This window comes from Eptesicus fuscus, chromosome 14 (assembly GCF_027574615.1).
Source record: "Eptesicus fuscus isolate TK198812 chromosome 14, DD_ASM_mEF_20220401, whole genome shotgun sequence".
NCBI classification, from domain to species: domain Eukaryota; kingdom Metazoa; phylum Chordata; class Mammalia; order Chiroptera; family Vespertilionidae; genus Eptesicus; species Eptesicus fuscus.
The window spans coordinates 39100433-39116916 of record NC_072486.1 but is presented as its reverse complement, the minus strand read 5'-3'; the positions used below and the strand labels follow the sequence as shown (position 1 = coordinate 39116916).

General features: G+C 40.6%; 1 protein-coding gene across 5 annotated transcripts in view; it reads left to right on the top strand.

The window, feature by feature from the left end:
* Window positions 1–16484, top strand: part of NAPEPLD (N-acyl phosphatidylethanolamine phospholipase D) — a 44211-nt gene that overhangs the window by 13144 nt on the left and 14583 nt on the right. For all 5 annotated transcript variants that reach the window (XM_054725956.1, XM_054725955.1, XM_054725957.1 and 2 more), the window contains exon 2: window positions 8497–8800. In XM_054725956.1, the coding sequence (XP_054581931.1) occupies window positions 8510–8800 (291 nt within the window). In that variant the 5' untranslated portion in view covers window positions 8497–8509. The remainder of the gene's footprint in view (window positions 1–8496; window positions 8801–16484) is intronic.

Here is a 16484-nt window from a genome sequence, read left to right as displayed (position 1 = left end):
CAGTCATTGAGGCTGTGTGTGTGCCACACACTGGGCTAAAGACTATGTACATTTTGTCCAATAACCCAGGAATAGGCACCAGACAAGGAAACAAAGACTTAAAAAGGATGACAGGGGTGCCAAGTTGAGAAGTACTTGTTTTCAAATGTTTTAAATCCTTTGTGCTTCTTTTCTTGGTAGTGAGATTTTAATTATATCCATTTTCGATGTGCTTTTATGATTTGCTACATCTTGGCATTCTCCCTCCCACTAGTTTTATTGAGAAATAATTGACATCACTGTATAAGTTTAAGACGGACAGCATGACGGTTTGATTTACATGTATGGTGAAATGATTACCACAGTATGTTCAGCTAACATTTATCTTATGGATATATTGGCATTGGCGAGAACGGCACCAAGTGTCTGACGGGTGGAGTCCGACCGGAACTGGGATCAGCAACGTTGGTACTTGAGTTCTGGCTAAAAAGGAATTTACAGCCAAGACTCAAACTATAGGAGAACACTTATTTAGAAAATCACCGAGGTAGAAGTAGTAATCTGTAGAAGAAATGGGCTTAGGAAACAAGTTATAGAGGCAAAGGAAGGGCCGTGGGAGCTTAGAAGTGAGGAAGACCAAGGCGAGGCGCTTTGGAAGACGGGGAGAGGGAGGCGGAGGGAAAGGCATGGGTGTGCTCCCAGGAGGGGGCAGGCTGGGTCCACACCTTAGGGCTTAAGGGTGGGGTTCTTCGGGGTGGTCCCAGAGGGGAGATCTCAATAGAACATTCAGCAGCTTTCCAGGTGTGTCCTTTCAGGGTCCTGATCTCCACCGATTGGTGCCAGGGCAGGGGGTCCTGAGGTCAGCCATGGCGTCACCTGTCTGTTTTTGCTGCTTTTCTGGGCCTGGAGCTGAAACGGAGGCCTAGATGTTATCTCTAGGAAGGAAAAGTCAATGGGTTGAAACCGAATGACTAGCAAATGACCAGCGATCTGAAGTCAGTGGCTCCAAACCACATGACTAGTGAAATGCTAGGGGAGGAAAGGTCACCCTGAGGATGTTGCTAGTCACCCAGGGCTTTCTGCCCTGGTGACCTTTAGTATCTAGCCCATGGTCCTTGCTCTGCTCGTGTCTGCCTACTAGATACAGTAAAAATAAAAGAGTTCCCAGGCTGGTGTGGCTCAGTGGGCTGCAGCATTATCCAGAAGGTTGCAGATTCAATCCCTGGTCAGTGTGTATGGGAGGCAACCTATCAATGTTTCTCTTTCTCTCCTCCTCCCTCTCTTTCTCTGTCCTTCTCTCTCTCTCTTCCCCTCCCTCCCTTCCCTCTAAACATGCCCTCAGGTGAGCATTAAAAAAAAAGTTTTAAAAAATAAAATAGAAAAAAACTTTCTTAGATACTCTCTTAACAAATTTCTTATTTATCATACAGCAGTGTTAACTATAGTCATCATGTTTTACATTATTACATCCCTACTTCTTATTTATCTTATAACTGGAAATTTGTACCTTTTATCCTCCAATTTCCCTCCCCCCTACTCCTTTTCTATGAGTGTGGGTTTTTTTAAAATTTCCACATATAAAGGAGATCATACAGTATTTGGCTTTCTCTGTCTGACTTATTTCATTTATCATAGTGCCTTCAGGTCCACTCATGTTATCACAAATGGTAGGATTTCTTCATTTTTTTATGGCTGAATAAATATTTCATTGTATGTACATGCCACAACTTCTTTATGCATTCATCCATCGAAGGACACTTAGGTGGTTTCCACGTCTTGGCTGTTGTAAATAATGCTGCCATGAACATGGGGGTGTGCAGGTATCTTTTCAAATTAAGGTGTGGTTTTTTGTTTGTTTCTTTGTTTTTAATCCTCACCAAAGATATTTTTCCCATTGATCTTTAGGGAGAGAGTGGAAGGGAGGGAGGAGAGGCAGAAAGAGAAAGAGAGAGACATCGAGGCATCCATGTGAAACAGACACAGAGACTGGTTGCCTTCCACGGGGACTGGGGATCAATGGAACCCAAGACCCTCTGGTCCAAAGGCTGAAGCTCTAATCACTGAGCAAAACCTGTTGGGGCTCAAATTAGTGTTTTTGTTTCCTTTGGTTATATTCTCAGAAGTAGAATTGCTGGATCGTATGGTAGTTCTATTTTTAATTTTTTGAGGATCCTCTCTACTGTTTTCGTAGTGGCTGCACCAATTTACATTCCCACCACAGTGTGCAAGGCTTCCCTTCTCTCCACATCCACACCAGGCTGAGTTATCCCTTGTATTTTGTTGATGGCCATTCCAACGTGTGAGATTATATCTCATTTGTGACTTTAATTTGCATTTCCCTAATGACTAGTGATTTTGAACATCTTATTAGCCTTTTGTATATCTTCTTTGAAGTGTCTACTCAGGTCCTTTGCCCATTTTTAATTGGGTTATTTGTTTTTTTGCTATTCAGTTGTGTGAGTTCTTTATTTAAAGTTTTTTTTAAAAAATTGTTTTTTTTAAAAAAAGAGAGAAAGGAGAGGGAGAGAGAAAAAACATCGATGTGAGAGCATTGATTGGCTGGCTCCTATAGAGCCCACAACCCTGGCATGTGCCCTGACCGGGAATGGAACTGGCAACCCCTCGGTGTCCCAACCAACTGAGCCACACTGGCGAGGGCATGAGTTCTTTATCTATTTTGGATATATCTGATAAGAGTAGTATCAGATATGTGGTTTACAATTACTTTTTCTCATTCCATAGGTTGTCTTATCACTTAGTTGATGGTTTTCTTTGCGGTACAGAAGCTTTTTAGTTTGATGGCAGTCCCACTTGTTTTATTTTTTATTTTGTTGTTTGTGCTTTAGGTGCCATAGGAAAAAAAAATTATTATCAAGACCCATGTCAAGGAACTTTACTCCTGTTTTCTTCTAGAAATTTTATGGTTTCAGCTCTTACATAAGTCTTTTAATCCATTTTGAGTGGCATAAGATATGGGTTTCAGTTCTTACATAAGTCTTTTAATCCATTTCCGTGAGTGGCAGAAGATATGGGTTCAGTTTCATTCTTTTACAAGTGAATATCCAACTGTTGCAGCACCATTTATTGAAAAGCTGTCTATTCCTCAAGTATTTCGTGGCTCCCTTGTCAAATATTAGTTGACTTCCTGGTATTCTTAATATATACTGAATTGAACTCAGAGATCTCAAAGTTTCTTCTCAAGATTCTGTTAGCTGACATTTTGGGGCTGTCTCAAGGCCTTCCCTCTGAACTGTTGTTACACTGTCAGGAGATGGGCTGCACAGGGTCAGGCCCCAGGGTTTTGCTTCCTTGTGAAAACCAACATTGTTGGTTTGTTTTTTGGCCATTTATCTTTTTCTCACAAAGGACTGGCAAGGCTGACATCCAGAGCCGAATAACGCCTGCCCTTCTGCCACATTCCTTCATAACTGAATCAGGGCTCAAGGAACCTCTCTAGTGACTTTCTTGCTTTCCATTACCTGCTCTGGTGATAGCAGGGCCTTTTAACTTGTTGGCCCAATTCATAAGGTTAGGAGCCTTTTCAGTGTCATTGACCTCTGTGGATCCCTTTAGTATTATGTAGTGACCTTCATTGTCTCTTGTTGTGGTCTTCATTTTGAAGTCTTTTGTCAGATACAAGTGTTGCTACCCCAACATTTTTTTCGTTTCCATTTGCTTGGAAAAATTTTTTTCCATCCCTTCACTTTCATTCTCTGTGAGTCTTTTGTTCTGAGGTGGGTCTCTTGTAGACAGTATATATATGAGTCATGTTTTCTTACCCATTGAGCTACCCTGTATCTTTTGATTGGAACATTTAAGCCACTTACATTTAACGTTATTATTGATAGATGCTTAATTTATTGCAATTTTTATTTTTTATGCCTGTCTTTCTCTCTCTCTCCCTATTTCTCCTTATTATCTAGTTAATAGCACCACACATCAAACCCACTCTTCCTCGTGTGGATATAAGAAATGTCCAAACCTGTAGAGAATTTTTATGAGTTTATTTGAGTCAAACTGACAATTGCCAGGAAGCAAAATCTTAACAGATTGAGAAAATGCTCAAGAGAATGGCAACAGTTTTGCAGCATATTTTAAAGTTTTGTTTTTAAAAATATATACCGTATTTTCCGGCGTATAAGATGACTGGGCGTACAGAAGATTTTCCTGGGTTAAAAAGTCGTCTTATATGCCGGAAAATACGGTATTTTTATTGATTTCAGAGAAGAAGCGAAAGAGAGAGAAACATCAATAATGAGAGAGAGTCATTGATCAGCTGCCTCCTGCACGTCCCCTACTGGGAATTGAGCTTCCAACCCAGCCATGTGCCCAGACTGGGAATCGAACCGTGACCTCCTGGTTCCTAGGTCAACACTCAACCATTGAGCCACACAGGCCGAGCTGCAGCTTATTCTATACTTTACAATCAAAGGAGGAGACCTAAGGGGGTATGTGAAATTCATTGGTGATAGATTAAGGAGGCAGAAGAAAGCAAAGTGGGGAAATCTCTGAGATTGGATCAAGAGTACAACAGACAGACAAAAACTTCTTTTACGTTGGTGGGGGTAGCATAGCTACTAGTAACATTTACAGCACGTAGAGATGGTATATGAGGAAAAGATAACAACGAGGGGCTCTGTGGTCTCCTGCTCTGGTGCTGTGGGTGTACCCTGAGGGGTCTGGAAAAAGGGGGTGACTTTGACATTCCAAGGGTATGTTATCTTAGATGCAGAAAGACAATGGATAGGCTTACTTACGGTAAAGATTGACCTTTGTCAAGGAAGCTACAGGCCTAGGATGTTGACTGCCAGCCATGACTCACTTTGTAGTTAGTAACCATGTGGCTACTTTCAGGTTCTGAGTTTGTAAGGCCCACCATGCCACTTCCCCTGAGCTTGTCAGGTTTAATAAGTATGTGATCCCTTTTTTGTCCACACTCATTTCTAGTTTTCCTGTCATTTAGGATGACTCTTGTGAGATTGTGGCTGTATCCACTACCGAGTGACCGGAAGGCTGATGTGACCCAGCCCTTGGGCAGGCTCCATACATCTCCCCAGCTGAGGCTTGCTTTGTCCCTGGAGTACCTTTTGCACACTCACCAAATGGACTTCCAGTACTTTTCCTCCAAAAGAACAAGTCCAGATGGTCACGGTTCATGTTTTTATGTCCTTCTCCTCCTTCCCAACATTTCACACTTAGTGCATAGTGTGAAATGGTGTGTCTGAATGCCAACGTTTTGTGTTGCTTGAACAACTTTCATAGTAATTCATAATCCTGTGAATATCTGTGTCCATACATTCCCTCCTCTCACCCCAAGGATATTTTAAACAATCATGTGCCAGGCTCTGTGATAGCAGTAGCGGCCCTGAGGAAATAGACCAAGGCCACTGTTCGGAGCAGAGGAAGTGAACGTGGGCTAGAAACACACCATCTTACTGAACTTTGCCCTCCTTCTGAGACCAAAGGGCTCTGGAGGTTTCCCCTTTTTGTTTGTTTTCCACCCAATTTTCCTTTAAAAAGATCGCTCCAGAAGAGTGGATTTTGTGTGTGTGATGGATGAGGGGGTATGTTAAGAGAGGATGGCTATTTTGATAAAGAGCCCTTTCCCCGCACCGCCCTCCCCGATTGATTTGGGGTGAGAACCTGAGTGGATGGGAGGTGAGAAAATGGGGATAGCATGAATAGACAACTTTGAAAAAGTCTATTGTTCAGGGAGAAAACAGAGCGCTGAAACCATTTCTCACTCTCATTTTACTCTCCAGGCTCCTGGAAACCTCTGTTATCTTACTCTCACTTTTATCACCCCCCGTAGCAACCTGGATCCCAGCATCATCTATTTCCTCTGCGTGTCAGTGAGCACTTCTGCTTGAATTCTTGCTTCCCCATGACCTCAAACCCCACTTCAGACGCTCTGGGTCGGAACCCACCTTCTCTGCCATACTCCAAATACTTGCTTTCCCCTCATTCTTTTCTTTGGTTAGTGGTGCTGCCACTTCTGATTCCTCCCACTTTTGTAACCCCCACCCCACCCCCACCTGCCTTACAAATTGCACAAAGTTTTGGACTATCCAGAGACTCTGAAGTCTCAGCGATTCGGCTTCGTTATTGCCTCTTGGGTTTATTCTGTTCTTTCTCTTCTCATTGTCACTGCCTCATCAGTGACTGCTGTCTACCTCTCAGAGCTTCAGTTAAAAACTGGGGATTACATTACCTACTTGAAATTTTGGTGGGAGCAGTAGTTTAAATGAAATGTGTAGACCATGTAGCATAGGGCTTCGCTATCAGTGATTGTTCTGCTTCCTACTCACTAATTTGTCTTCCTGGCTCCAGTTTTTATCTATACCCCTTTGTTTTTGTCCCGCTACTAGATTGTCTTCTGTAAACACACTCCTTTTTAAGCACCTTCAGTTTTTCTCCATGCCTACAGTGTGGCCAAACCTCCTTAATGTCTCAGTCCAGGCCCCCAATCCAGTCCCACTGTCTAATGATCCTTTACATCTTTACCATCTCGACTCTCACAAACCTTTCTTGCTTCTTATGTCCCGGGTGCATTAGACAAGTGGATGCTGTCTGAAAGCCCTATTTTGTGTTTTTTTGATTCCAAGTACCCTTTTCTCCTTTCTCCCTATCCTCTGATTGTTTAAAATAATGAGCCCAAAATTTATTGTATAGTTGGTAGAATTACAGGTGTGTTATATAGACAGTGTTTATTAAAATACATTTCATTTTGAAAGTTGAGCTGTCAGTTGTTAAAGTGTGTAGACATTTTTTGGAGGCACCCTGTATATGAATATATGTGTATATATGCAGACTTATGCACGCATCTCACAAACTGCTCTCCCATCTTTTAGACATATTACCTTGGGAATTACTTAGTCTCTAAACTTGTGTGTTTACCTCTGTTAAATGAAGTGGGGTTCAAATGGATGGTGGTCTTTGTTTCTGCCTTTTGGAAAGGCCTGGGCCTGAATTTAATAACCCGGGTGGAGCAATTCTATGAGAAGAATGGGCCTAACTCAGCCAGACCCTTTGTTTTCTAATAGAATTTAAAGAATTTAGATGAGTGGCCAGTTAGCTGGGAAAGGGGAAAAAAGAATTAACATTTGGTGAATGACAAGCACTTTATGTGTGTTATGTCATTTAATCATCTGAAACCCCTATGAGGTAAGTAGGGATTTAACAGGTGAGAAAATTGAGGGCTAGAAATGTTAAGTTATTTGCCCAAGATATAAAGCTCATTAGACTCTCTTAGCTTCTAGGTTCTCCCACAAACAGAGAAAGCTGAGCAGCAGCGAGTGCTTTTGTCAGCTCTGGTTTCTTTTCTGAACACTGATTATTCTCTAGACTGTAGACTATTTACTCCTAACAGTTTGGAAAAAAAAAAAGTTTGGTTCAGTGAAAGTTTTCATCCTAGGGTTTGTTCTTTCCCTTTCTCTCCTGGATAATATTTCTATTTAAACACTACTGAAGTCATAAAAATAATATTTGGCTTTCCGTTATTGTGCTTATTTCCTTAGGATTATAGTGTATTAAGTGTATGCATTGTATTCAAACTAGAAAGAAAGCAAATAATTTGTTTAGGAAATAGGAAAGAAATGAAATTCATGGCAGATGAATGCATATTCTTAGTACATTATTTATCATTTTGTGTTTGGAGTATATAGTTCAAAATCAAGGATTTCAGTGCCTTGCGTTAAGTGGTGGTGGTGGCAGCAGTAATAACAAGGTCAGCAGCAGCAGTTGTGATCATGTGCATACATGTGTGTTACATTTGTTGTATACACATTTCTAAGTATTTTACACATATTAGCTTTTCAAATCCTCTCAATAAACCCCACAAGTAGGAAGTGTTATTGTCTCCATTTTATACATGAGAGATCAGGAAATTTACCTAGGCTACGCATGGACTTTGCGGTTCTAAATCTGAATTAATTCAAATCTGTATTGTTCACCTCTTAACTACTTTATTAAAATGCCTCTGAATATGTTGTTTTTCTCCTCTCTTGTGATTTGGACTCATTGTGCTTTTCAGGGGGCATGGAAACAGATGATCTTCAAAATAAAAATGACTAGGCCTAGTGGGTCTTATGTAAATCACTTGAATTTCTGAGGTATCCTCAAGGAACTAAGGTATTCCTTACTAAGTTATTAACAATAATATTTTTAAAATTCAGGTATGAAAATATTACAGATTCATGAAGGTGCTTTAATTTATTCTACAAGATGTCATCGAAATGGAAAATTTCATGTTTAAATGCTGGCTGGTGGACTAGATTGTTTTTGATTACTGCTGATAAGGATTTTTAAAAGGTTTGGCAGGAATTGGTAAACATCTTTTCTATTTAGCATGCAGTAATACTGGATTCTAAACTTGCATTTTACAAGAAGAAAATGTGAGTTAATAGGGACATAATATTTTTATAAGTTTGAGGAAATTTTTATTGGCTAAGAAACACACTGTGTAATATGTTTTAATGCCTTTATATTAAACTCAGTATTTTTCCTCCTCTTTTTTAGTTCTCCAAAGGCCATGGATGAAAATGAAAGCAACCAGTCCCTGATGACAAGCAGCCAATATCCTAAAGAAGTAGTAAGAAAACGCCAGAATTCTGCACGGAATTCTGGAGGAAGTACTTCTGGGTTTTCCAGGAAAAGTTTCAAACTGGATTACAGACTAGAGGAAGATGTAACTAAATCAGAGAGAGGGAAGGATGGGAGATTTGTTAATCCTTGGCCAACATGGAAAAGTCTCTCTATCCCAAATATTCTCAGATGGCTGATAATGGAAAAAGATCACAGCAGCATTCCGAGTTCCAAAGAGGTAGCGTTTGGCCCTTTCGCGTGCTGTGTATTTACTCGCTATATACACACATATACATAACGTAACTTTGCGGTGAATTGTATTACGACACTCAAGTTCGTTAGGTGAGCCCCTTTTATGTGATAAAGCAGAGGGCAAGGTTCTGGGGAGATAAAGTAAATAAGATGCCCTCAAATCCATGGTTTAACAGGAGAGTACGTGTATGAATAACCAGCTTAGCACTGACCTAGTGGCAACTAGAGGTAGGAGCAGAGTACTTTAGAGGTACAAGAAAGGAAACAGTTCTCACTGGTGGGGCGGGAAATGGCTTCACGGAGGAAGTGATAGTTGACATGGGCCTAGAGAGATAAAAAGTATTTTGGCAGTGGTTTTCTAGGTGGCACGGAGAAGGTCACTAAGGTAAGAAAGTGCATGATGTGCTCCGGAAAGGAATAACCTGACCTGTGTCTGGAATATGTCTTATGAGGTTAGGGCGTGGCCCAAGAGCACTTGCTTTTCATCCTTGGATAAAGCTGCTAAAGCTATAAGAGAAATCCTCAGATAACCGTTTCCGATCTTTAAAATTGGCAATAAATGATTGGCCTTTGCATATGCTGGTTTTACTTCGACTAAAACTTACTAACATTTGGCATAAGGTTTATTAGCTGAATCAGATTATACTTTGGCAGGGGTGGGTGGCTCCCAGTTACAGTAGCACCTTTTTCTCTTTTCTCCTTTCTTAGATTCCTTTCCCTCTCCTATGTCCTATCTCCCCTGGCCACTCTTCCATCAGCCTCAGGCTTTATGAGGAGTTGAGAGAGAAAGAACTTGATGTTGGGAGTGGGGGATGGGTTGAAAAGAGTGGGGGCCCTGAAGGCCTGATCTGCAGTGGGGAGAGGCAGGAGGGGCAGTGGGTGGATGGATGGGTGTGGTGGTGGTAAATATTTTATCTGGGTATGTGTGTCTACTTTTCTTTAAAGGATATGGGATAAAAAACTGATATTGTCATTTTAATGCTAAGTAACATTCGCAGTATTAATCCTAGTAGACAGAATTGATTAACGGGAATATCTTACCAGCACTTTTTTAGAAATGAGTTAGGACATTAATAGATAAAACCTTGTTCTGTGTTTCAACTTTGAGGATGGGAGGAACAAGAAAAATCTTTTTCTGGAGAACCCCGTATGAAGAGAAATAAGAAGCATGGAGTTGAGCTGTGAAGAGAAGGGTTAGGGCAGGAGGCCAAGATGGGGTAGGCTGCATATTGGGGTAAATTTTTCCTGTTTTTGAGACACAGCTTGTAAACATACAGAAATAGCAGTGGTGTATTTAGTTTGATTTCATTTCAGAGAGGAAGGGAGTGACCCCATGAAGACAGATGGACATCCCTGCAGTCTAAAATTTGGAGACTCTAGAAACTGTATCGAATCTCTGAGAACTCGGCAGGACAGTGGTCCTTAGCCTTTATTTTTTTGGTGTGTGTGTGTGTGTGTTTAAGCTTTCCCAAACAATTTTATCTTTGGAGAACAGTTGAAAGATGTAAAATTAGGGATTAACAACAATCCTGCTCATGTGTTCTCTGAAGCAATTAAATTACTTTCTAGCTTCGTGGTCAGTTCACCCAAAGATTCTGGGGTGAAGGAAAAGTCTGAAATCACCCCTTTGATTTTCCTTGCTGCTCCAAGCACGCCAGTGCAGTGTTCTGTCCGGGGCTTTTCTTGTGGTCTCAGATGGCTGCCTCTTGGCACCTCCCTCCACAACACTGGCCTGTGGTGACACGGTGATGACAAAGCTGCGGCCTTTTACCAGAGATGGCTTTGCACAGGGCTGTTAGACCTTTGTCCATAATTCAAGGGAAGCTTTCTTCTCCCTTTTAGGTAAGAACATGTGAGAAAATGCCCAATTCCTTAACCTTTCCCCGGAAAGGAGACCGGAGGAGGGAGGAATAGCCTCTCCGGGTCTTCTCAGGTCATTCATCATTTCTCTCCTCACTAGCTCAGGTGTCCAGGCTCCCTCCCTTACGGTAATGAGAGGGAATATTTCTTCTCTCATTGACCCCGCCATATTACATTATGAGAGTAAGCCAAGAAGATCTCACATTCTCTGATTGGTATGGAAATATCCTGGCTATATTCCATGAACTGAGAACTGTACCCCATATAATTGATCCCCAATAGAAGACAAATTTAAGGTTTCCTAACATACCTAATCAGTCTCCTTGTCAGTTTCCACATGGTCCTCAGGGTGTCTTCGAATCTCACTCTTGCTTTCAAGCACATCAGCTCCACCAGAAAGCACCACTGTCATTTAGAAGTATTGCAGCTACTTAGCCAAGCAAGTGGCCGTTTCTGTAGTCTGAGTGCTTCTGGCTAGGACACCTAAGGCTCTTCTGGATACTGGCCCCTTTTGAAAATGTGATGAAAGCTGTGGATCCTCTTCTTAGAGAAATATACACATGCGCATAATCACATTGCCTTTTACTATAATTTTAGGGAGTTCCTGGACCCTTTCAAGCCAGTCCATTAACTCATTTACTCATTCATTCATTTAGTGAGTATGTATTGAGCCAGTGTTCAATAAGTAAAGAAATCTCTAGGTGCGAGAGGTAGAGCAGTGAACAAAGCAGAAACACACCCTTGGCTGCTTTGGACCTGAGGTTTAGTGCACGAGAGAGACAGTAAACGAGTGAGTAAATTCTGTGGAATATTAAAAATGATTAGATTCTGAGGAATAATAAAGCAGAGAAGGAAGGGTGATGGAGGTGGGAGTTACATTTAAAAATATATATATTTTTATTGATTTCAGAGAGGAAGGGAGAGGACTAGAGACATAGAAACATTAATGATGAGAGAGAATCATCGATTGGCTACCTCCTGCACACCCCACACTGGGGGTCGAGCCCGCATATGTCCCGACTGGGAATCGAACCGTGACCTCGCTCAACCACTGAGCCACGCCGGCCGGGCGAGTGTTACATACATTCTTTAATATAGTGTAAGTTTTTGTTTGTTTTTAAGTCAGAAGATTTTCTTTTTAAAGAAAATGTGAAAGTAGGTCTCAATCTGTACCACTTAAATATGCATCACGTAAAAGGAGAAAGAAGACACTTTTGCCCTATTCCAATTTATATTTTATTTCTTATCTCTTACCTATATTTTGTTCCAATAAAAGCCTAGAACCAGGTCAAATGCATGTTAACTTGTTATTTTCATAGATAACTGTAACTAATTCCATATTTAATCCCTTTAAATTGCCAAAATTTATTTTTACCAACTCCTAAATCTGATAGAGTCAGACATTTTCTGGAAAAACAAAACAAAACATATTAAGATCCATGTAAAGAACACCTGTTTCAGATTATTAGGTCAGTTTAGAATTTAATCACATCTCTGGGAGTTGTTTTTGTTAGGCATTGGGAGGCTAGAGTTTAATAAAACACAACTTCAAATTATTGTTTTTATAGAAACAGACTCTTAGATGCAGAGAACAAACTGATGGTTGCCAGATGGAAGGAGTGTGTGGGGACTGGGTGAAAAAGGTGAAGGGATTAAGGAGTACACATTGGTAGTTACAAAATAGTCACGGGTTTGTAAAGTGCAGCATGTAATCAGTCAGTAATATTGTATTATCTGTGTATGATGCCAGGTGGGTGCTTGAGTTTTCAGGGGGATTTTATGATATGTACCGGGTTATAATTACTATATATTATGCAATTCATATCATATTTATTTAGGTACATAAATATGAAAGTGTTTTGGAAGAAATATGATTGAAGTATAAAATAACTAATAGAACAAGTAAGTATAAATACAATGAAAAAGGGTCACTAGCAGAGCTGCACAATTTAGTAGCAGTCTCAGAGAATAGCATGTGTTTTTTTAACTTTGAAGATCAGATCTATTTGGAGAAGGAAGTCCCCATACCTCAAAAAATGGGACTCACATATCACGACATCTCCCAGGTATTAAGTCTACAGATTACAAATCATTTTCAAAGACAATATTTTTGTACAAATTTTACATGTTGAATGGGACATACATTTGTTTCTTTTTTTTTTTTTTTAAAATCAAAATATTTTATCAGAATATTTTTTCTATGAAATCTGTATACATATTTTTCATTTAGTTTTATTTATTTATTTTTAATATATTTTATTGATTTTTTTTACAGAGAGGAAGGGAGAGGGATAGAGATTAGAAACATCGATGAGAGAAACATTGATCAGCTGCCTCCTGCACACTCCCTACTGGGGATGTGCTCGCAACAAAGGTACATGCCCTTGACCGGAATCGAACCTGGGACCCTTTAGTCCGCAGGCCGACGCTCTATCCACTGAGCCAAACCGGTTAGGACATAGTTTTTTTTTTTATTGTTTAAAGTTTTACATATGTCTCCTTTTGTTTCTGTTTTAATAACATTTCTGTCCTGTTCCTGACATTGGCCTTTTCTGGGTCTTTAGAGCATTGTGCAGTACACAGGCGTGGCATTGTTCAGAGGCTGTCACTGCTGTGTGCGGTTGCAGGTGGCTCAGTGACTTGCCCGATTGTTATTGTCACCCGCAGTCAGGGAAAAAGGGACGGTTAGAGAATCTCAGAGAGGGCGGAGACAGGCACCTCCTGAGGTTCATGAGGCGCAGGAGGCTGTCCTTACCCGGTACTGCTACGGAAGTGAGCAGGGGACTGTCCGTCGGAGTGTGAGAGGCACAGAACTGAGGCTGCACAGCAGGGCCGGGTCGGAAAGTGGGACACCAGGGTTGGATTGCGGAAACCAGACTCCAGCCCAAGGTTTATCCAGTGTGGGACCTTGTTTCTATCACAGTCCCTCAAGGAGTTCCTTTTCTTATTTTGTCTATAAAGTTAGGATAAGACTGTGTAGGTCACTGTAATTGTTCTTTGTTCACCTGACACATGAAAGTTCTTTGAAAATATAATCTTTGGCTGTATGATATTGAAGAATAGGGTGCCCTTTGGGAAAATGAAACATACCAATTATTTTCTATTTATCCGATAGCATGTGTGAACAGGTTGCTTTTTTATTTTTATGAAGAGAATACGTACATGTATTCAGTTTTTTAAAAAGTTGTAGTACTGAAAGGCTTATTAGACAAATACTAGTCTCTTAACCAGTCCCTGCTACTCTGTCACTATCCCCAGAGGCAACACTGTCAATCCTTTCCTCCGGAGTTTGCCTTTATATTTCTTTTAATTTTGTTGTAGTAAGAACACTTGAGATCTAGCTTGAATTTTTAAGTGTCCCTTGTAGTCGACTATAGGTACAGTTCTGTACAGTCGTCTTTGGAGCTTCATTTTGCTTAACTGAGACTTCGTGCCCATTGATAGCAGCCCCACTTCCCTCTCCCTCCAGCCGCTGGCAACCATCACTCTGGTTCCGTGAATTTGACTATTTTTGATACCTCTAATATGTGGAAATGTGCAGCATTTTTCGTTCTGTGGTCCTTCACATTTTCTATTGTGCTTAACTCTCTCTCCTTCCCCATCTCTTTTCCATGGTTATACTTGAACTTGCCCTTTACTGTTTATATTGTTGTGACTATGCTATAACCACTGAACAACCACTGGTGTTGTTCAGTGGTTATAGCATTGGCCTGCACACTAAAGGGTCATGGGTTCGATTCCTGGTTAAGAGCACATCCCTGAGTTGCAGGTTCAATCCTGGCCCAGGTCGGGGCATGTGGGGGAGGCAGCCAATCGATGTGTCTCTCTCACATAGATGATTCTCTCTCTCTCTCTTCTCTCTCTCTCTCTCTCTCTCTCCCCCCTCCCTTCCACTCTAAAATAATCAATAGAAAATATTGAATGAGTGTTAACAACAACAATAGCAAATATATATATATATATATATATATATATATAAATATATATATATATATGTTGTTTTGAATATGTCAATATTTTTCAGTGATGAACTAACTGAATAGTGTACTATGGCCATGTATACTTTCCCCCCCTCGGTTTAATGATACTTCTTTTTTTTTCATCTGCCTAACTTTCTGACTGGTCATTTCCCTTCTTCTCAATACAGTTTTCTTTTTTTTTTTTTTAAACAGGAAAGTCGTTAATGTTTTTTTGTTTTTTTTTGTTGTTTTTTAAAAATATATTTTATTGATTTTTACAGAGAGGAAGGGAGAGGGATAGTTAGAAACATCGATGAGAGAGAAACATCGATCAGCTGCCTCCTGCACACCCCCTACTGGGGACGTGCCTGCAACCAAGGTACATGCCCTTGACCAGAATCGAACCTGGGACTCTTCACTCCGCAGGCCGACGCTCTATCCGCTGAGCCACACCGGTCAGGGCTCAATACAGTTTTCTTGAGGGAGCCCCTCAGGTGGTCTCTCAGCACTGGGCTATAATCTCAGGCTCCCTGCCAGCTTCGTTCTCGGGTCTCCCTTCACCATCATCTTGGCTCCGCAGCCTCTTCAGTGTTGGCTGTTTCCTGCATCCCACTTGTTCCTCTTTCTTGGATGTAGTCTCATTTTGGTGGAGAACATTCTTACTGAGAAAAAGGTACTTGGGAAGTCAGTTTGTGATACTTTGCTTGTCTGAAATGTCTTTATTTTTACTCTTTTTTTAAATCCTCACCTGAGTATATGTTGCTTTTTTTTTTTTTAATTGATTTGAGAAAGGGGGCGCGGGGCGGGCGGGGGGCGAGAGAGACAGAGAAAGACAGGGAAAAGCATCAATGTGAGAGAGAAACAATGATTGGTTACCCCAACAGGGGGTTGAATCCACAACCTAGGTATGTGTCCTGATTGTGAATCTAACCCGAAACCTTTTGGTGTACGGGATGACGCTCCAACCATCTGAGCCACGTGGCCAGGTTATTCTCAGTCCTAACTGATAGTGTGGGTATAGAAATTTAGTATGGAGACAGTTTTCTCTCAGAAATTGAAAGCGTTACCTCTGTGACCTTATTTTTAGTATTGCTGTGGAGAAACCTTTATTTCTGTAGAAACTTGAGAAAGATCATTTCTTTGGCATCAGTGTTCTGAAATTTTACCGTGATGTGTGGTTATTTATTCATTGTGCTTGATGCCCGGTGGGCCCTTTAGGTGTAAAAGTCTGTTTCCTTAACTTCTAGGAAATTTTCTTCTATATTTCTTTGAAAATTTCTTTCCATCTTTCCATTCAAAACCAACTACTAATTATTATATGGCTCTCCAGGATCAATCCTCTGTAGTTTTCTTTTTATTTCTCATGTATATCATCTTTTTTGTTGTTGTTTTATATCTGACAGATTTCCTCAAATTTTTATTAATTTCATTTTAAAATACTTTAGTATTTAACAGATTTTCATCAAATCTATCTCACTCATGCACACAAACACATACTCTTAAAATAATATCATCAAGAGTATGGATTTCATTGTTTTAAAGTTCATCATTTATGCCATGGAAAGAATTATGGCTTAATGAAAAGAGAGGTTCTGTAGTGTCAGGAACACCTTGATTCCACTCCTGATTGGACACTTGTTATTTGACCTTGATGAGTTTCTTAGTCAGTGGCCCCCCACCTGGCCTTGGTCTTGTTATCTGTAACATGCCAGTGACATCTGCTTCACATGGCTAGATGACATAATGCACCTCAAGCAACTGGCAAAGGTTAGTGGTTGAATGAATGTTAGGATTTTTCCCTTTCCCCAAGAAAAGTGAAATATTAACTGGTATACTGGTTAAATATGAGCC